The sequence below is a fragment of the Cannabis sativa genome, chromosome 4 (assembly GCF_029168945.1).
Source record: "Cannabis sativa cultivar Pink pepper isolate KNU-18-1 chromosome 4, ASM2916894v1, whole genome shotgun sequence".
NCBI lineage: Eukaryota > Viridiplantae > Streptophyta > Magnoliopsida > Rosales > Cannabaceae > Cannabis > Cannabis sativa.
This window is the reverse complement of record NC_083604.1, coordinates 69,751,058-69,773,699: the sequence shown is the minus strand read 5'-3', so window position 1 is coordinate 69,773,699 and position 22,642 is coordinate 69,751,058. Positions and strand designations below refer to the sequence as shown.

Here is a 22,642-nt window from a genome sequence, read left to right as displayed (position 1 = left end):
AGCTAAAACACATACTCCTGCAACAAGGTTAGCTGGATAGTTGGATGGAGGATTTATTTAATTTCGAAAATATTTAATTAAATAATATTCGAAATTTTAAAAAAAAATTAATTTAAAATTAAACCTACAATTTTTGAAAATTAGGTTTCAACCAACCTAAATATCATTTCAAAAATTTGCTTACTACTTTTAAATTTTAAATGTTATTTTATAAATAAAAATTAAATAAAAAATTAGAAAAGATAAATAAATATCTTTTTCAAATTTTAAATGTAATTTAAATAAATAAAATAACAAAATTTAAAAAATTAGAAAAATATCTTACATCTATTTAAAATTACATGATTATAAATATCTTATTTTAAATTTAAATAAGGTCAAAATATCTAAAAAGATTTAAAAAAAATCTTAAAAGATAAGATATTATTAAAAAAAAATATATCTTAAAAGATAAGATATTTTTAAAATATCTTAAAAGATATTATAAATATCTTATAAAATCTGACCTTAAATTTAAAAAAAAATATAATCAAATTTAAAAATAAGATAGATTTTTAAGCAAAAAGATAAATACTAATTCTATTCAAATTCAAATTACACTAATATCTTGAATTAAATTAAAAAAAAATTAAATTAATTCAAAATGATAATTAGAATTGAATTAGGAATAGTAATAGTATATATGCAAAACCATACAAAAAATTGGAAGTTAATTCCATGAAAAGTATGAAAAATTGAAGAAAAAAGAAAAAATTCGAAACTGTACGGACAGTTCTGCGATCGCAGGAAAATATCAAGACAAATTTCCGATTTTGTCAAATCTTCAAAAAATCATAACTAATTCAAATAAAATCCAAATTGAGTTCTGTAAAAAGCTAACTTGCTTAATTTTTTCCATACTATCCAATAAAAATAATTCCAGAAACGAAATCACAATTATTTTCACGAAAATTTCACAAACATCAATCAATCATCAAATAACACTCAATACAACATGATACCATCCAAAGAACATACAAACAATCGTTTTAAAGTCCAAATTTCTTGCAAGTAAATCAATTACCATGGCTCTGAGGCCAGTTGTTGGAATTTATTTTACCAGGATCTTAGATCTACTCACAAGTATGTTTATTAACACCCTAAATATGAACTTTCTCAAACGATGAAATTAAACACATATAAAGTTAAAGAAACCTTACATTGGGTGCAGCGGAATATAATGACTCCTTCCGTTCAGATATCTAGCCCTTGATTCCTTTCTGTAGCAGAGCATTATCAATATCTGAACCTGGATCTCTTTCTCTGAATCTTTGATGCTGAAACTCCTTTGCTGATGATCTTTCTTCACGATCTTCCTCACTATGATTGAGGTATTGCTTGATGTGTGTGGGCACTACTCATACACTAAGATTTTCGAAATTGAAGAGGGAAGGAGAAAGAGAAAGGTCAGCCAAAGATAGGAAGAGAGAAGGCTCAGTTTTTTCTGATTCAGAAAGTCTGAAGAAAAGTGTAGAAATTTAGTGTAAATTTCCTGAAGCCTTCACTATCTATTTATAGCATTCCACTAGGGTTAGGTTTGAATTATTTGGCATTAAAATAATAAAAATATCAGTTTAAATTGCCTATAAAAGTGGTTGGCCATGCTTAGTGGATTTGGGCCTCACTTTTTGCAATTTTGCAGTTTTAACACCTTTTGTATCTGATTTTCTCAAAAATGCCAATTTCTTAATTCAACCATTTAAATGCCAATTCTAACTATTTAATAGCTATAAATAATTATTAAATAATATTGTCATTTATCATATTTATTAATTGAACCATACAAAGTATGATAATTAACAAATATGCCCCTATAAACTCTTTCTTTACAATTTCGCCCTTACTTAGTGAAAAATTCACAAATAGACATAGTCTAATTTGAGAATTATAATTGATTAATCAAAACCAATTATAAGAGTCTTACAAGCAATATTATCTCAACTAGTGGGGGGACCATGGGTCTATATAACCGAGCTTCCAATAAGTAGATCAAGAATTTAGCACTAAAATTCACTAACTTATTAATTCTTCGTTGAATCCACGCATAGAACTTAGAATTGCACTCTCAGTATATAGAATGCTCTATATGTTCCACCATATAGACACATCATTAGTTATCCATTGTTATAATCCTAATGTGATCAATGATCCTCTATATGAATGATCTACACTGTAAAGGGATTAAATTACCGTTACACCCTACAATGTATTTATTCCTTAAAACACTTGACCCCGTATAAATGATATTTCAGCTTATGTGAAATGAGTACTCCACCATTTATGTTCGTTTGGTCAAGCTCAAAGGAGAACATCCTTTGCTTACTATTCGCCAGATAGAAGCTATAGATTCCATATTTATGCTAGCGCTCCCACTCAATTGCACTACCGTGTTCCCAAAATGTACGTATCACCCTGACCTAAAAGTAGGCTTAACTAACAAATCAAAGAACACGAATAGCCTTTCAAGATTGAGCCTAGTCATAACAGGATTAAGAACATTTGATCTAGGATCAACTAGGCGATATTGACTTGAATAGATATTACGGTAAGTTTAATAAATCTAAGTCAAAGTTCAATATCGGTCCCTTCCGATGCATACTCCATGCATCCAACCTGAGCTTTACTTTAACCAATGCTCTGGAAAGAACATAGCACTTCTCCAAATGCAAGTAAACTCTGTTGTAGATTATCATATCAGTAAAACCCTATGTCTGATAAATCTAGGAAACTTTATTCACATAGTCATGTTTACTTTCCAATGTGATGACAGCACAATAAACAGGATCAAGTATGTGAAAAGGGTTTCAGATGAATTCATACATTATGTACATATAATCATGAAATAAATCATGTGAACCATGCAACATTAAATGTTATTTCTGATCTATATTAATAAGTAAATCTGATTATATTGAAATGAGTTTTATTTAGGGCATAAAACCCAACAAAGATGTGGTATCCCAATGCCACCTCAAAAAAGTGTTACCAAGAAAGAAGCTTAATAGCTATTGACAGGACTGCATAAAGGCTCTACGATAGTCATGCCAGGAGTAAAGTCAATTGAGTGCAGAAGGGATCAAATTGCAGCATTGACCTGGGCTTTAAAGGGTTGGCCGACCATGACCTCAATAGGTTGACCGCCCATTAAACCAAATAACCTAGTTGGCCATTACCTCCACAGGCTGGTCGGCCATAGCTCCATTCAACCAGCCAGGCAATGGTCCAATGTGGCTAGCCACCTGGTCTATACCCTGGCTGGCCTGATCCGCCAACAGTTTACTCTCACACTTCTAGTCTAATGTGACCAAGAAGTAAACTACATCTTGCTAGCAAAATCCCTTGATGAAAGGAAAAAAAAAGGAAGAGAGCAAGCCAACTCTAAGCAACATGTCTGCCCATAAAGAGCTACTAGGCCCTTCGACAAATAGATCAAGGAAAGAAATTCTTCTTAAGAGACTTACTCCCTGAAGAATATTCCTTGACAACAAACACCCTACATCAAGCATGCTTGGACCCAACTGAAAAGGTTCGCACTGAGTTACAAGATAATAATAAAGGTGCATACAAGCCTGGTGAGTACAACAAAAACTTAGAGTTAGCTCCTCAACCAAAATATTGGAATAGAGAACATCTCGGTAAGTGCTCTCACTAGCCAACTTGTATAGTGGTTATTCTATTGTTTCACCGTGCAGGAATCCATAAAAGAGCTAGTACCCATCGCCCTTCAGTGATTGCCTTCCATCACTCTTCAGTAATGGCCTTTGCACGGTAAGCCCTGCAGAGGTAGCCATATATAAAAGAGCTAGTGCCCATCTCTTTTCAACATGGCCTCCCATCACTCTTCAATGATGGTCGTTGTGCAATAAGCTGCGCAGGGGTAGGCACAACGTGATTTTAAAAGCAGACACTAAGTTGTAAGCTTTTGTTACATGTAAGACCAATTGTGTCTAAACCACTTGCTAACAAAGATAACTTCTTAAAGTTATTCTTTTTCAGTTCCACATGCGTACACCAGGTAGCACCCCCAAGAAAATTCCTAGGCAAGGTCTATGAAACTTGGTGAATTGCAAGTAACCAAGAAACTGTAAGTTTGCATGCTCACTTGGGGGCACCCACACTGTACAATGCATCAAACTAGCACAAAGAACTTATGCAATGAAATTTTAACGCTTAGAATAAGCTACTAAACCTGCCTCTAAGTCAAGTGTAGACATACTTCAACTTGACATAAAGAAAAGTAAATCTGGATACTTACATGTTAAGGCAATAAAAAGATAGCCAGGACAATCATATGTCCATAGTAAAAGGCTTTAAGGCTAAACAATAGTAGTGTTATAAAATAGAGTGCATATAGGCCAAAAGCAAGAACATAAAAACCTCATGGCCAAATATGAATGAAAAATTAGTTCAAATGCATAAGGCCAAGGCTCTGTAAGAACCATATAGCCAGAGAAGAATTGGATAGACTTCCTATAGGAACCACGTACTGGGATAAGGCAAGGCAGAGTTCCTAGCAGGTTCCAAGCCAAAAGGCAGAGTTCCTAGCAGGTTCCAAGCCAAAAGGTAGAGTTCCTTGCAGGTTCCAAGCCATTGATAAAACTTTGGACAACCGTACCCAAGGGTACTTGCCAAACAATGTCATTGTACAAGGCTGGGTATCAGTGAAGTACAAGTCTCAAGTGTAACAACTTAGATAAATGTTGAGTCTTAAGTTGAGCATTCGACTATAATATACTCACCATTAAATTTCATACAGAGTTTCTAAGGAAACCACGTATGAGTCTGAGGTTGTATATGCCTACAAGGCCATGACATGATTCTTACCGAAGTCAAAAGAGGACAGAAAGTTGGCCACCCGCTTAGAACCAAGGCCTAGGCCGACCAGGGTTTCAAAGCTTCAAGAGGGTCAACTAGGGTCCCATGACTCAACCAAGAACCAGCCAGGGTCACCAAACCCAGGCATGAACTGGCTAGCCTCCTAGGGTGAAACCCTAGAGCTGGTTAACTCCCATGATTAAATCCTAGGACTGGCCAGGTCTCAAATAAGACCTACTACGTCTGGCCAAGGTTAGTTTTGAATTGAAATGTGTGTGTTTTTTTTTCAAAATACAAATATGTACCTCGTGTTCTTCATGACTCAAAGAGTCAAGAATCACAACGAAAGCCAAAATTGAATTTTTTCCATCAAGAAATCACACATTCTAAAACTATCATGTGGACCAACATACCAATAAGATTACAATTTAACATGGGAATCAAAAAAAAATTAAGAGCTTAAAAATCTTGAAACTTATAAATGGCAGGTATAAAGATGAGATATCAAAGAAGAGAAGATGAAGCATATATAGAGAGAAAAGATCAAAGATTTAAAAGCACGCATGCCATACAAAAAGGAAACACTCGACTAGATAAGGCTACTACAAGCAAGACAAGGGCTAGAAAGTCACTATCCAACCAGATGTACGAACAGATACTTAGAGAGCAAATGTTATCCCAAATTTTGTCCACATGACGTGGCATGTGCACATTAGCCAAGATAGAGTACATGTAGAATACAACCTTGCCAATAGTAAGACAAAGTCTCCTTACAAAGTATGGAAAAACTGCCAAGTAGCAAGCGAAAGAAGTTAAGTGAGTTGTCAAGAAGCTATACCACCATGTTTGGCCGGCCAAGGGTGTCTATAGGCTGGCTAGGATGAGCTTATATGGTCGGCCAGGGTTCGAGCACAAGCTGGCTAGCCAAAAGGTGACTTTCAAACCAAGGAAGGGTCCGTTCAACTAAGGAAGCCTGACCTCTACAAGGAAAAGGTGTACAAAAGTTGGCCTCCATCTCCAAGGGCTAGCCTCCACTTGTCAAAGTTGGCATGAACATGACCTATAAGATCTTGGCAGGCGCATGGCCGGCCAGACCCTGGTATGCACATGGTCGGCCAGACCCTGGCAGGAGCATGGCTGGCCAGACCTCAACCTACATAGATTGTATGGCCTGCCAGCCTATATCCTACAGGTACATGGCCGACCAGCTTTTCCCTGGCAAGATTTTGATGTGCAACCCTCATACGTGGACAGCAAGCCAAGCTGCAAGTTGGGCCTCGATAGCTGGGCTTAAAGCGAGTGAAACTCATCACTACCTTGTAAGGGCGTTGAGACTATAGCATGTTACACGAAAGTGCCGCTTTCTCTGTAGTGTTGTCACAGAACTGCCCGCCTAGAAGCGCCACTCACTTTGTAGTGTTGTCACACAAGATAAGCACGCTGCCTGCCTATTGGTCGAGTGAATCGAAGTTCTCTTCCAGTCCACTGTCTACCCGATCATGTGCAAAAAACACAATAGAATCACGCAACGCACACTGCTGGTGTGCTTCTTGCCCGCGAGGAAAGAAAGGCTTCATGTTTCACTACAAAGCTTTTGTTCGTAAATCTGAAGATAGGAATTTGTGCGTTCAATTCAAAAAGATTAGATATTCAAATGCTATAGTTATTAGGAAAGAAGTAGTATTCACCGCTTATAAGGGAGTTGGTCGTAGACCTATATCTCTCTTATTTCGAGAAGAGATGATAATAACTCAGCACGATTGGTATTCAAGTAAGTAGAGCTTTGTTGCGTACTTTTTTTGGCATAATGGCTTAAAGCTCAGACTTTCACTATTGTTGTTGATGGATCTGTGTATCACTCATTCCCAGGTACAATTCCTTGAACGTAGTGCAACCTTCAGTCCTTCTGAAGTAGAGAAGGAACTACTTCTTACAATCCCTACTGCCCGGCATTGCTCCTCAAAACGACGCTAGTTGTTCAGCTTTTAGAACTAACCTAAATAGAAGGGAAAACCTAGTGTGACAAGCTGACTGGGATTGAATAGCTATCCTTTCTAACTACGGATCAAAGAACTTTTTCCACCAAGCCATATGTCGGAAGACTAAACGGGATTGAAATTATGGGAACACTGCATGAGACAGTATGATTGCGCGATCACCTCTTGGTACGTCTAAGATGGTATTTTTTATCCTATTTTCGAGCCTATCTCGCTAGTTCATTCAAGCGTATATACAAGCTTGGACAATTCTCCTTCCTTGTACATTTTGTTCATCCAACCACCACCCATGCTTCAACATCTAAGTTTTCACCAAAAAAACCCAATTTTTCTTATGGAAATATAGTTGGTAGGGCAAAAAGATTAGATTCAGTTCAAGGAAACCAAATAAAGAAAGCCAATCGGAAATGATTTTATCACTACGAATCAAAACATGTTGCCCCAGTGACTAAGAAGGGGGCGGGCACAGTAGCTACATGGACCCCTTCCTTTCTGTTGTTGCCAGCGATTTCCCAGGCTGAGCTGGAATTTTTTATTATAAAGGGCAGGCAAAGCCCGAAGGCTGCTATCCCAATAGGTCAGCGGCCAGAACGAGGAGAGGGCCTAGTCAACTTTCCTATTTTCAAGGGATAATTTAGTCATTTAAATATGTAAATAACAACTTTATTTTACCTATTTCTAAGGATATTAGGCATATAAGCTCTACTATATAAAGAGCATTAGCCTATCTTTAAAATCCTAAGTCATTTAAGCCTCCAAGCTCCCTAAGCTCTCAACTCTAAGTCTGAAATCCTAATCTTCTCTTCTCCCTCTCTGCTACAAGCCCAAAGGGCTCTTTCCCTCTCTCTCGCATGTCTCTAAGGCTCTAGCTCTCTCGTTAGAGACTTACCTAATGATTCATACATTGTAATCTTAAGAGAGCTACTTCAGATCCCATCAATATAGTGATCTGAGTAGTATTATCTCTGGGTATTAATACAACTAAAAAGAGAGTATAGGTCATTACCCGCTAACTAAGGGGGGCGAACCTCCATAAAATTTTGTGTCTTATTTACTTTTTTATTCTTATTGTGTAACATGTGCCAAGCATCAGCATTAAATACGATTTCGCTATCAGTTGACTAAATTTTGAGGTCAATAGATATAAAACATAGGGTGCAGTGAAGGTGGTGGTGGGTAGTGATGGCTTTGGCGGTGGATAATATAGTGATGGTATGAAGAATGAAGAAGAAGAGAGATTAAAAATTGGAAAAACTAGAAAGAAAAAAAAAAGGAACAATATTCACTGTTGTGTACTGATCTATAAGAAAGAAAGAAAAAAAATGAAAAAAAAAATATTTCTTCTATTTATTTTAAAATTTATTTTTTTAATTTTAAATTCATTTACTTATTTTTTTTTTAATAATTCTCTTTTTAAAAAAATTGAATAATTATTTACGTGGAGGAATAGAATTTTTTCATGTATACATTGTATTGTAACGTCCCTACTTCAAGCCACCATATAGCCTTCCCTCATGGAATCATGGTTCTTATACATGATACGCCACTTTGGTTACTTCATGGAGTGATGACTGACCTTACACACCCACCCCGAGTGTTTTCAACGTACTTTGTCTTCACTTGCACGCTTTCTCAGAAAAGGGCCCATGGAAGCTTGAAGCGGGAGCGTTACATTTAGTGGGGGCAAAAAAATATTTCGAGTACTAATGATGAAAAATGTAATTTTAATTTTTTTTTTTTTTTTGATGAATAAGGTTCTTGTATTGCTCATCAACATTTACAACATTTTTACAACTTACTTGATTACATCCGAAATCATCCCTTTTCCCACCTATGTAAGCAATTCCATTACAGTATTACAGTATTACACTTCCCAGCAGGGAATCATATATTACCAATCCATTCTCTATCTACATCATTAGTTTTCCTAGGCATTGTTTCTATAATCCTGAGTTTGCTCTCCCATTGTAACTGTTTCGCCACTGCTGTGATATGTCTCACCTTTTGATTCCACAAGACATCGTTCCTCGCCTCCCAAATGTGATACAGCAGTCCAGCTAGTACTACTTTCAGCATACTTCTTCGAGTTGCTGAAAAAGTTCTGTTGTTCTTGATGTTTTGTAAGAGGCTGTGAATTGAATCGGCTTTTGTTCTCCATAGCAGCCATGCTTTTACTTCTTGCAAGCACTTCCTACTATAATCACAAGCAAAAAAAAAAGAGATGCTTAATCGATTCCTTCTCCTTCCCATAAAAAAGACAAGTCTCATCTATGTTCATATCATACTTGGCAAGCTTTTCTTTGGTGTTCAACCTGCCCCACATAACAAGCCAGAGTATGAACTTGTGTTTTGGAATAATAAGTCTATCCCACACATCTCTATGTCAAGGAACTTTCTCATTGTTGGTGAAAAACATATTGTATCCAAACTAAATTGTATACTTCTGCAGTAAAAAACCAGCAGAGTCGAGCTTCTCCTTCAAACGGTTCTTCACTCCAACAATTTTCTTCCAATACCAGTTGCAATCATTAGGAGCATCATACTCCCACCATTGTTGATCCTTCAAGTATACTGAATGTATCCACCTCACAAATAAACAGTCTTTCTTACTTGCAATGTCCCAAACGTACCTGCCAAGAGCTGCTATGTTCCACTATTGAATATTCCTGAAGCCAAGTCCCCCCGAGTTCTTTGAATTGCAAACAGCTTCCCATGCTATTAAACCAGGCCCTGCTCCTCCTTGTATTCCTTTCCATAAAAAGGATCTACATATGGCTTCTATATCCTTAAGTAACTTCTTAGGCAATATCATTATTTGAGCCCAATAAGTATGGATAGAGATCAAGACAGCATTTATTAGAGTTACTCTTCCCATATAAGAAATATTTCTTGTACTCCAAGACCGAATTCTGCTCACCATTTTCTCAAGAAGTTCCTGGCATTCGGCCTTGCTAATCTTCTTTGAACATATAGGGATTCCCAAGTACCTGAAGGGAAAGGAACTTCTCTTAAAGTTAGATGCATCAAGTATTCTGTTAACATCTCCATTTGCCATACCTGAGCAATAAATAGCAGTTTTTTGCTCATTGGGAAGGAGACCAGAGGTTGCAGAAAACAATTTCAGTCCTTTAAGCATCAACATAATGGAAACAAAATCCCCAATACTGAATATTAAGAGGTCATCAGCAAAACAGAGGTGGTTTAACTTCAGACTAGACCATCTGTCATGGAACTTAAAACCTGGTCATTCCCCAACTTTCTTAAGTATTCTTGATAGGTATTCCATGCCTAATACAAAGAGCAATGGGGACATAGGATCCCCTTGTCTTAATCCTCTTTTGGCATTGAAGAATCCACAGATGGATCCATTGAGGAGCAGGGAAAACTTTGGGGTTCTTATGTAATTCATTATAAGTGAAATGAAGTAACTTGGGAATCCAAAAGCTACCATTATTTCCTCAATAAAGTCCCATTCAACTGTGTCATATGCCTTCCTGAGGTCGATTTTGATCATACAACTTGGCTTGCAATTCTTCCTTCCATATAGTCGTACCAAATCCTGGCAAACTAACACATTATGCGCAATGAATCTCCCATGTACAAAGCCACCTTGATTATCTGCAATAAGATCAGGCAAGATAGTCCTCAATCTATTACAAATCACCTTGGTGGCAATTTTGTATAGTACATTACAACAAGAGATTGGTCTGAAGTCAGCAACACTCTTTGGGCAAGTCAGTTTGGGGATAAGAGTGATGGTGGTAGCATTGATCTCCTTTAAGATTTTCCCTGAGTTCAGGAATGAAAGCACTGCCTCCTCCACTTCAGATCCCACAAGTTGCCAGTTATTGTTGCTATAATTTTAAACACTACGCAAGTATACGCAATCAAGTAGTAAATCTCACACAGGTGAGGTCGATCCCACAGGGAATTGGATTAAGTACCACTAAATTATACTTATGATTCTATTCGGTAAATCGAAAGCAAGTATGATTTAAAAACAGTAAAATATGAAAGAAATTCAGAAAACTTAATAACACAATTTAACGTTGAGCAAGATGAGACAATAGGGAGGAGAATCCTGTTGTTGTTTACCCAAATCGTTAATGATTAATTACTATCCTATTCTTGAAGTGAATGACAGATTATGAAATAACCTAGCTCCTTTCAGATCTTCTAGATTCTAAATCACATGTTATCTAATTAATTCCTTAATTAAACTAACATGAAATCAGCATTAAGTAATAATCTACTCGTCACATAAGTCATGCAAATACTTTCGTTTCACATAGAACATTGATTATCTTAATTTTAGCATTCTCAATTCTCACTTTTCAGATTTTGAATTGAGATCATAGAGCATGCACAAGGTGATCAATCTTAAACATGAAATTAAGAACAAACTAAGATAATTTCACACACAAGAATTGAGGAATGGTAATTAAACATTAACTAGGCAAAACATTAAACAACAATCATCATCCTCCCTAAATGGGAAATTTAGTTCAGAAATAAATCCATAACCATTCCTATAGCAATATTCAACATAAATAAATTAAAGAGGAATAAAGAAAAGAACTGTTGGAGGATGAATTCTGGATCTTCACTTGAATCTCTATGCTCTTCCTGCCGCTCTCACCGTATTTTAGGGTTTCGATCGCTCTCCCGTACTTCCAATCGCGAGTTTTCTATTTATAACTGAAATTTAGGGTTCGATGGACGAAAATGCCCCTGGTCCGTACGGGATCTCGCCGCGGCCAAGCTTCCTCTCGCCGCGGCGAGAATATTGCAAAATTGGGTGCTCTCTGTATCTCTTAAATGGCCGCGGCGAGACTCTTCATCGCCGCGGCGACTGGGGCCTTGTAAAACTTCGAGATCTAGCCGCGGCCAAGTTGTGTTTAGCCGCGGCCAGATATGCACAATTACTCAAAAATTGTGTTTTCTTCGGCTCAGCACGTCTTTTAACGAATTTCTGCACCCGAGACCTCTTTTATTCCAAAGAACCTGAAAACATAGAAAACAAGCGTAATTCCGTCCCAACACAGCTAAAAACGCACATAAATTGGATCCAAAACATAGGCTAAAAATAGCCTAACAAACTCCCCCAAACTGACTCTTTACTCGTCCCCGAGTAAACTAAGACTAAACTAAAAACAAACTGACAATGATAGTTAAACTTTCCAACAATTTAATTGTTACCACCACCTGCACAACTTCAATCCATCAATAACCAGAATTTCAACTTGCCAACTCTAAGAACTAAGTTGAATGTGCAATTTACAAGTAAGTAATTCATACAAACATAAAGCATCGCAATTGCCATCAATATCACAACTGTTCTAACTTTCCAACATCCCACTAACACATGATCAATAAGTTTGAATGACATACCTCTCTCCACTAATGTTGACAAATTTCTATTTGGAATCAATAGGTCTTTTCTGCTAACATCACATGGCTTAGGTACATGGGTAGGTGAGAAGTCATTTAGGCTATACTATACCATAAGCACTATTAACCAAGCAAGCCTAGACATTTATTTTGCTTTCTTTCCATATATCCCAAAAACAGAAATAAGAGATTGCAATTTTTCTTATGTGTGTACCTCATAATTTTCTTAACTTTTTTCTTCAAGAAGACACATTTTTTTCTTTTTTTTTTTCTTTCTTCTTTTTCATAGGCACAACACGCAATATTATTCCCTTTTTTTTTTCAATCTCTCATTCCTACACTCTATTTTCCACTTACAGCAGTTATCCCCCCAAACTTGCTTCAAGGCTCATGGCATAATAAGTTACGTTCAGGGTGAAAAGAATTTAAGATACGAATTCAGCTCAGTTAAGCGGTGAAAAAAAAATTTTTGAAACAGGCTAAGGCTCAACTTTGGGTATACTATGGTAAAAATTTATAGGTAGGCTTGAAAGGCTCAATCGTTCCAAAGAAAACTTGCCTAAATCACTTTCCAAACAAAAATCATCAAGGATTTCGCTTCAAGAGAGTATGTCAAACAAATTCTATTTCATGTACAATCAATCATTTCACAAACCAAATAGAACAGAGGTGATATGTGAGAATAGCAAATGTTTTAAATCTACATGAATTACTTCCTAGCACACATCCATCTTAATTCAAACAGTTGCAAGTCAAGCACACAGTTATGTTTTAATCCATTGCACAAGTGAATAACAACAATTCAATCCATCTTTCAATTTAGCTATCACGCAAGACTAAAAAAACTAAAACAAACTAAACTAGAACAAATAAACGCGAAAAAAAAAAATTAAGTTTCCCCCCCCCAAACTAAAATGCACATTGTCCCCAATGTGTGAAAATAAACCAGGATGAGAGAAACTTACCTGAGCCCCTTAGAAGGGGTTTGGCGGCGGTGGCTGGTCATAAGGGTTGAACCGGGGTGGCATGGCAAAATAGTTCGGTTCGTCCACACCGATATTCATCCTCGTGACAAGTGTATTCAATTGAGCCACCTGCTGCTCATCGAAGATACTCCTCTGGGCCATGTAATTTTGCATATGCATGTTTTGCTGAATCAGATAATTCAGCTGATCATGAGTGTACTGCATGGCAGGGTCAAGAGGCCCGACAAGACGTGGTGGTTCGATGTCCTCACGTTCCTCTTCTTCTCTTGCCGGAGGACCTCTTTGAACTGGCGGTTGACCATGAGGATGAGGAGGTTTGAAGCGAAGAACAGTCGCCAAGTTAATAGGGCGCTGTGGCGGTGCCTTTGTATCATATGAGTACTGCGGTACCCCATGTTTCTCACACAGATCAGTGATTATTCCAGCCAACCCAAGTCCTCCACCGGAAGATCCCTCAACCATAATGTCAAAGGTCACTCGAACAATATCCCCCACATTCAAATTATACCCTTTCATAATGCCGTAAACCCATTTAATTCTGTCTATTTGAGCATCAGAAAAATGCTTGTTGGGGAGCATCCTTGCACTAACAAAGTAAAGCCAAGCCTTGGCCACTGGGTTGAGTTCACATCGGTACAATTGGTATGGTTCTCCATTAAGCTCATGGAACCTAAGGCCAGGATACCCTAGAGTCTCAGCAATATCCACATAATTCAAACTTCTCTCTCGAAATTGTCGTTTCAAGGGTTGTTCCTCCACAGTGAAAGTTGGGAGGTCATACAGGGCATGAATATCGGCTGTGGTAGCAGGCACTCTAACCCCCCTAACTCTGACTTTGCCATCTTCTCTTTCAGGCCAGTTGGCTAAAAATTCCAAAGCTAGAGTTTGGTTACCACGCTCAGTGACATCTACGAACTTAGTCCACTGCCTATGTAGGATTTGATCCCTAATAGATGCAAAAGCAGGGGGAATGTTGGCAGTTTGGCTTAGGTTCACAATGTCTATCCCTCTATCTTCAATGAATGCCCTATCTTTCAATTTCAAAAACCGCTCTTGAGCATCCATGTTGGTAAACCTAACTCTATCAAGATTAGAGCGTCCCCTAGGTGGGTTGGATGATGAAGCTCCCTCCTCATTAACTCTTGACCTCTTTGGACCCATAGCACCCAAATTTTTTTCTAACTCTCAAGATTTTTTAAAATTTCGACAGCACCTCCCCTTAAAAATCCACTTCCCGGGAATTAACCCTTTCACAACCACACTCAATTGCACTCACCACAATAATATTCAACAATGTATGAGCAAAAATTCCAAAAAAATTTCAACACAAAGTCTAATATTCTCTAGCAATCCACAAATAATCCAATCAAACTTGTGTAGAGAAATTAAAATTTGTTACCTCAATGAAAATCACTCTTTAGTCAACCTCCATTGATGAGAACCTTGAAGCTTTAGGGAAGAAGAAGGTGAATAGTGATTTTCTGAAATTTGGGTGAAATATAGGGATTTTGGAGTGGATTTTTAGAGGAAAAGAGTGTTAGATGAGAGAAATAAGGGATTATGATGATTTAGGATGAGAGTTTATGGATAAATTTGATGAAAATTGGTTTGAATGGGGTTAGATGAAGAAAATAGGTTGAGGAGGATGCTTTTTTGGCTGGAGAAGGTAGGGGTTGAATGTGGGTTGTGAGGTTTGAAATGTTAGGGATTTGGGTTTTTTAAACAAATTCTGACCATTCTCGCCGCGGCCACATGTATCCTCGCCGCGGCGAGAATTCGTGAAATTAACACCCTTTCTGTAAGGACAATCTGGCCGCGGCGGTGTATACCCTCGCCGCGGCTAGAAATCGTGAAAAATAGGCCCTTTCTGTAAGGCCATTCTGGCCGCGGCCATACATCCCATGGCCGCGGCCACTGACAAAAAATTAATTTTTTTTTTTTTTCAGTAACGAAAAAGAATGCACAACAAGAAAAATAACAGTAAACTTAAAAAGAGTTCAACTAAATCAAAAGAACACTTGGGTTGCCTCCCAATTAGCGCTAACTTTATCGTCGCTCAGCTAGACGTTGATCGAGATCTTCAAAGTGGCGCCAGAATCATGGCGGACTTGGTTTGATCAAATTGACCTCCCAAGTAGAGCTTTAATCGCTGTCCATTCACTTTGAAAGTATTAGGACTTTCACCTTTTAGTTCCACTGCTCCGTAGGGAAACACTTTGATCACCGTAAATGGCCCTGACCACCTTGATTTTAATTTACCAGGAAACAACTTTAGTCTTGAGTTGAAGAGTAGAACTTGTTGACCAGGTTGAAACTCCTTTCTGACTAGATTTCGGTCATGCCATCTCTTAGTTCTTTCCTTGTAAATCTTGGCGTTTTCATAAGCTTCATTTCGAAATTCTTCCAACTCATCCAACTGTAGTAGTCTTTTCTGCCCAGCAGCTTTTAAGTCCATGTTTAGAGTTCTCATTGCCCAATAAGCTTTGTGTTCTAACTCCACCGGTAAATGACACGCCTTTCCAAACACCAACCGATATGGTGACATCCCTATTGGCGTTTTGAACGCTGTTCTGTAGGCCCACAATGCGTCATCCAACTTTCTTGACCAATCTTTCCTTGATCTCTGCAAGTTTTCTCAATTTCAGGATCAACTGGTAATATGACTGTTTGTCCTTGACGGCGCATGCACTTAGGATTCCTGAAATAAATCAAGAAAATATTGCAAGAAAAAGGTTAGAAAAATCAGCAAGAGAAAATATACCAAAGTAGAAGTTAGTATAATTTTATGTAATATTAATCTTTAACAACTCCCAAGAATTCCAAGCGCCAAAAACTTGTTGCTATAATTTTAAACACTACGCAAGTATACGCAATCAAGTAGTAAATCTCACACAGGTGAGGTCGATCCCACAGGGAATTGGATTAAGTACCACTAAATTATACTTATGATTCTATTCGGTAAATCGAAAGCAAGTATGATTTAAAAACAAGAAATATGAAAGAAATTCAGAAAACTTAATAACACAATTTAACGTTGAGCAAGATGAGACAATAGGGAGGAGAATCCTGTTGTTGTTTACCCAAATCGTTAATGATTAATTACTATCCTATTCTTGAAGTGAATGACAGATTATGAAATAACCTAGCTCCTTTCAGATCTTCTAGATTCTAAATCACATGTTATCTAATTAATTCCTTAATTAAACTAACATGAAATCAGCATTAAGTAATAATCTACTCGTCACATAAGTCATGCAAATACTTTCGTTTCACATAGAACATTGATTATCTTAATTTTAGCATTCTCAATTCTCACTTTTCAGATTTTGAATTGAGATCATAGAGCATGCACAAGGTGATCAATCTTAAACATGAAATTAAGAACAAACTAAGATAATTTCACACACAAGAATTGAGGAATGGTAATTAAACATTAACTAGGCAAAACATTAAACAACAATCATCATCCTCCCTAAATGGGAAATTTAGTTCAGAAATAAATCCATAACCATTCCTATAGCAATATTCAACATAAATAAATTAAAGAGGAATAAAGAAAAGAACTTTTGGAGGATGAATTCTGGATCTTCACTTGAATCTCTATGCTCTTCCTGCCGCTCTCAGCTGTATTTTAGGGTTTCTGATCGCTCTCCCAGACTTCCAATCGCAGTTTTCTATTTATAACTGAAATTTAGGGTTCGATGGACGAAAATGCCCCTGGTCCGTACGGGATCTCGCCGCGGCCAAGCTTCCTCTCGCCGCGGCGAGAATATTGCAAAATTGGGTGCTCTCTGTATCTCTTAAATGGCCGCGGCGAGACTCTTCATCGCCGCGGCGACTGGGGCCTTGTAAAACTTCGAGATCTAGCCGCGGCCAAGTTGTGTTTAGCCACGGCCAGATATGCACAATTACTCAAAAATTGTGTTTTCTTCGGCTCAGCACGTCTTTTAACGAATTTCTGCACCCGAGACCTCTTTTATTCCAAAGAACCTGAAAACATAGAAAACAAGCGTAATTCCGTCCCAACACAGCTAAAAACGCACATAAATTGGATCCAAAACATAGGCTAAAAATAGCCTAACAGTTGTCTTGGAAAAAAGCACTCCCAAATCCATCAGGACCAGGGGACTTGATACCAGGGATAGCAAAGAGAGCTTCCTTCACTTCTGAGGGTGTATAATCTGCTATCAAGATTCATTTATGGCTTTCATTGATCTTAGGGCCGAGATCAATAATACTCTGATTGACATTCCTCCTTTGCTCCATAGACTTACCCTACAACCCAATATAGTACTCAAGAAAGGCTTTCTGAACACTATCTGAGTTTTCACACCAGTTCCCATTCTCATCTTCAATAGAAAAAATTCCATTAGGGGTTCTTCTAGCTTTTATTGAAGCATGAAACAATGCTGAATTTTCATCCCCATACTTTAGCCAAGACATATTTGCCTTCTGTGAAAGGAAGAGTGAATAGGCTTTGTGTACTTCTGTATAGTTCCTGCATGCTTCCTGCTCAGATTTCATTTTTTCTCATTAAGAGGATCTGTACTTAGCTGCTTTTGAGCCTCCTCTATTTTCTCAGCTTTGTGTATTTCCGAGAACCCCTCTTTATTGATGTCTTTGAATACCTGCTTTAACCGTCTCAGATTACTGACAATTCGAAACATTTTAGATCCCATAGTCGCCTGATTCCAACTCTTAGTAACTTGCTCATCATACCCTGGTGCCAATCTCCACATGTTGAAATATCTAAAGGGCTTTTTCCCAAAGCTCCTATCCAAGTATATTGATACAAGAATAGGGTTGTGATCAAAAACACCCTTAGGCAGGAATACAGCTGAAAGGACTGGATATCAAGTATTGGGTAGAAACTTCTCTCTTTAAGATTGTCAGTCAAATTGGTGACCCGTTGCAAGTGGACAATATCACAAAAAATAGAGAACGGCTTCAATATCCAAGGATTCTTGTACAGGTTAGCCTATCACAGGAATTCCCTAGCTCGATTTCTTTTACTGATGAATTTAATCATGATATTGATTTGGAGGTTAAATATGAATGGATCCCCCTTGTGTGCTATCATTCTGCTGGTATTGGTCATGAGACAAATCACTGCAGGACGAAAGAGATAGTGGAGGAGAAGGGGAAGCAGGTTTGGGTTCCAAAACAAAAACAAAGTAAGGAAAAAGAGGGGATTGATGAAGATGGCTTTCAGAAGGTGACTAAGGGGAAGAAAGTTGTGGTGGAAGAGGAGGTGGCTCCAACCGAAGTAAGGAACATGTTTGATTCACTAACGGAGCAAAATTATATTGGAGGGGGGGAGATTCCTCTACCTCCAATGGATAGGCTGCTTTGTTGGAACGTAAGGGGGATTAACAGTCAACATAAATATCAAGAAATCAAGCAATTGATTCAATCTAAGCAAGTTGGCTTGGTTAGTCTCCTTGAAACGAAGGTACAGAATAAAAATATGGGGAAAGTATACGCTAGTCTTTTTTCGGGTTGGTGTTTTTCGAATAACAATTCATGGTTGGATAAGGGGAGAATAATAATGGCTTGGCAACCAAATGTTTACACTGTCGACATTAGGTTCTGTTCAAGCCAAATCATGCACTACTTTGTGCAGTTCAAACAATACCCAGGACATTTCCAACTTACTTTGATTTATGGATTTAATGATGAGAAAAAAAGAGAGCAGATGTGGATAGATTTGGAGGAATTGGGCAAAAACAATAAGGAAGCATGGCTAGTAATGGGAGATTTTAATGAAATCCTTAATGCTAGTGAGAGGGTTGGCAAAAGAGCAGAGAATAATCTATCACAACGGTTTAGAGATTGCACTGAACAATGTGGTTTGAGTGATATGAAGTTTTCAGGTAATTTTTTTACCTGTAATAACAAGCAGAAGCCAGATGACAGGGTATTCTCTAAAATTGACAGGGCCTTGGTGAATTCGGACTGGGTGGAGTCCTTTGCAGATTTAGAAGTGTAATTTTAATTGACATAAATATAAATTTTAGTGGGATAAAAATAAAAATATTTAAGAATAAAATGAGAAATATAACTTTTATAAGGATAAAAATAAAAAATATAAATTTTATGGAGCAATAATAACATATAAATAAAAAGTATTAGTTTTTTTTTTGGGATAGAAAGTGAAATATTAAAAAATATGTATATAAAATATAATTAATAAATAGTTGAGGAGGGCAAATGAACCCACATGCTCCCATTTTCTCCGCCTCTCTATATGTTCTATTACTTATTGATATTACATTATATAATTAGATATTTATTGGTATCCAAAATAATTTGTTGTGTTATACTTGATAGTATGAGAGGTACAACGATAACAAAATTTTTTAACTACTACTAAATAAACTGATTGGTATGCAACCATTAACTACTAACTATTATAAAAAAAAACTACTACTGAATATTTAAACAATTAGTAATTACTTATATAAATATATATGGATGAGATTTCAATAGTTACATCAAATATGTAACCACATCATGGTTACATTTATTTTTAGTCATTAGATCACTATTGAATGATTCTAAACTTCTGATTAATTTTAAAATTAATAACTTGTAATTTGATACTTTATTTTTTTTTTATAAAATCTTAATTAAAATTAATTATATTTAAAATTAAATTACTAATAATTATTAATTAATTTTTCACTATTTGTTACTAAATAAGAATTTTTTAGAAATTAATTTTTTTTTACTCAAATTATTGAAATATTTATAATAAAACTTCTTACAATTTAAAATCATTACACCCATAACCTTAATTAATAAAAAATAGTAAGAATGACTTCTAATTAAATATAATTCTACACTCAGTTTTATTATTAATACTTTAAGTGCCAAATAAGTGTGTCAGTCCGCAATTGGTTTAAGTGATTTATTTTTATTTTTGAAAAAAAATAAAATAAAAAATTAAAATATAATAAGAATTATAAAATTAAAGATATTTTTTTTTACTGTACTTGACACAGCTGTACTTTATTCCACCATCTGTCATGTAATTCTATTTTCTCAAAGAGATTTATTCTTCCTTTTTTGCAGTTCTAAATATACTGTATTTGTATCAATTGATCGGAGTAAAATCATAAAAAAATTGTAAATGTTTGAAAATTATTAATCATTATTGGTTATTGATATTAAATATAGAATATTGAAATGTTTTGAAAGTTATTAATGTTATCGGTTATTAATCTTGAATACGTGTTATTAAAAGAGTTTAAAAGTTAATAATTGTTATTAGTTATAGATCTTGAACGTGTGTTCTTGATAACTTAATAAGAAAGGGTGGAAGTTTAATTTTTATAAAATAATAGAACAAAAATAAAAATATCATAGTTACAATAAACATATAATCATTAGGTAGTCACCAAATATATATAAAAAAATATATATAAAAAAATATATATTTATATAAAACTACAAATTAGTATCCAATTTGGGTTAACACTAGTCCACTACCAAGTAGAGAGAATGAGTTTAATGTTGGATTATAAGTGATGACAATCTTTTAACCTCATGTAGTATTTTTGTGTTAAGAAACGTTAGTATTAATTGTAGAGTATAATTGTATTATTTTATTTAATTTAATAAATTTAATCATATATAATAATAAATTTATTGTTTGGGTACATTACTTTTAAAAATTTCTACAATACACCTTAAAAAAGATATATTTATACACATTTATCTGTTTTGGTATCCAAAATCATTTAAGATATCCTGTAAAATTTTAAGAAATTCAAAAAAAAAAATTACACACCAAAAATAGGGTTTAAATAGTATGTTACACCCGCGACTTTTATTTTATAAGCATATAAAATATATTATTTGAACACTGGTTTCTATATTGTAAATTATTTCAAATTTTTTAAAATTTTGTAGAATATTTTAAATAACTATAACATACACGAATATAAAAAATTAGATTAATTTTTTTTTCTAAATACTAAAACAAGTAGAAGGTACATAAATACATCTATCTTTTTAAAGGAGTGCATCGTAGAATTACCCCAAACTTTTTACTCATATTATTATTTGTTCTACAAGTATATATATATATATATATATGGAACACTTTTTAATGGGTAATACCCATTGATGGGAACTAAAAAAAAATTAATAAGGTAATAATCTAATAACCTTTTTATGGCAAGTTTCTAAAAATTATTTTTTTTTAAAAAAAATTATATTTATTTTTTATAAAATTAGAAATAATAATTACAACTAATAATTTGAAAAAAAAATTATAAATTATTTTTAAAAATTAATTAAAATTACTACTTTATTATTTTATGAAATTATGAGTTTACTAATAATTTATTATTGTAAAACTAAAAATCATTTACATGTATCTTAATGTGTTTTTTTTATTAGAAGAATAGGAGCTTGATTGTGGAATCCAATTGTCTTAATATTATTCATATTTTCAAAAATAAAACGCTACAATACTTCTTAGTTCTTACTTAGGCTATCATTGTTAGAAAAATATTATTACCATCTAATGATTTTTTTGATATTACCATGAATCATTCTCCTAGAATAACCAATCAGGTGTTGTTCATTATTTATATTTTTAGGATTGGAAGATGATAATCTTGTCTAGGGGTCAAATATAATTTTTTGTGCTGAAATTCTTATGTTGGCAATTGCCATTATTCAATAATGTTTATGACACTTTTTTCTTCCTTCATTTTTTTTTTTTTTGTTAAAATTTTCTTCATTGGTTTTGTTCTTATAGATTTGGTAAGCTCAAGTATTTTAAAAAAAAAATAAAAACATATAAATAATTGTTAATTATTATAAAATTAAAGATTTTAGGTTTTAAAAAAAAAAATCTTATACATTTTATGTGTATTACAGTTTAAAGCTTAAAATTATTATTTTTTTATTTTCAGTAATGCAATTTAGAATTCTAGTATGAAGAAATTTTATAAAAAGATAAATATACATTTTTTTTTCTTTTTAAATCTTTAAAATGATTTTTATTAAACAAAATAATTTGTTAATTTTTTTAGTGTGTTTTATTTTTTAAATAACAATTCTATTTATGAATTTTTTATTTCTATTAATAGTTTTATCTATTTTAGGAATATAGAGAATAACAAAATAGGAAATATTAGTTTTTTAATATTTAATTAATGATTATAAATATCGACCATTAGATATTTGATCTAATGGTCAAGAATAAAATACCCATACATGGGTAATACCCATTAAGAGCATACCCATATATATATATATATAGGGCTGTTCATCCGATCCAATCCGCACTTTTTTAGTCAAACAACATCCAATCCGCACTAAGTGCGGATTTCATTTTTTGGATCCAATCCAATCCGCACAATAGCTCAAATCCAATCCAATCCAATCCGCAAAAGTGCG

The 22,642-nt window shown here is 35.1% G+C and overlaps 1 protein-coding gene across 1 annotated transcript; it reads left to right on the top strand.

The window, feature by feature from the left end:
• The first annotated feature begins 17,634 nt into the window (after window positions 1-17,634).
• LOC133037111 (uncharacterized) lies at window positions 17,635-19,217 on the top strand. Its single transcript, XM_061113935.1, has 3 exons — window positions 17,635-17,709; window positions 17,875-18,009; window positions 18,054-19,217. The coding sequence occupies exons 1-3, from the start codon at window positions 17,635-17,637 to the stop codon at window positions 19,215-19,217; spliced, it is 1,374 nt and encodes a 457-aa protein (XP_060969918.1).
• Window positions 19,218-22,642: the final 3,425 nt, after the last annotated feature.

Bases quoted from the DNA above. Each gene is read 5' to 3' on its own strand.
- LOC133037111 (XM_061113935.1), top strand. From the start codon at position 17,635: ATGCTGAATTTTCATCCCCATACTTTAGCCAAGACATATTTGCCTTCT. The intron at 17,710-17,874 runs GTACTTCTGTAT...TAACCGTCTCAG, and splicing joins GAAGAGTGAATAGGCTTTGT to ATTACTGACAATTCGAAACA. The intron at 18,010-18,053 runs GTATATTGATAC...AAACACCCTTAG, and splicing joins TTCCCAAAGCTCCTATCCAA to GCAGGAATACAGCTGAAAGG.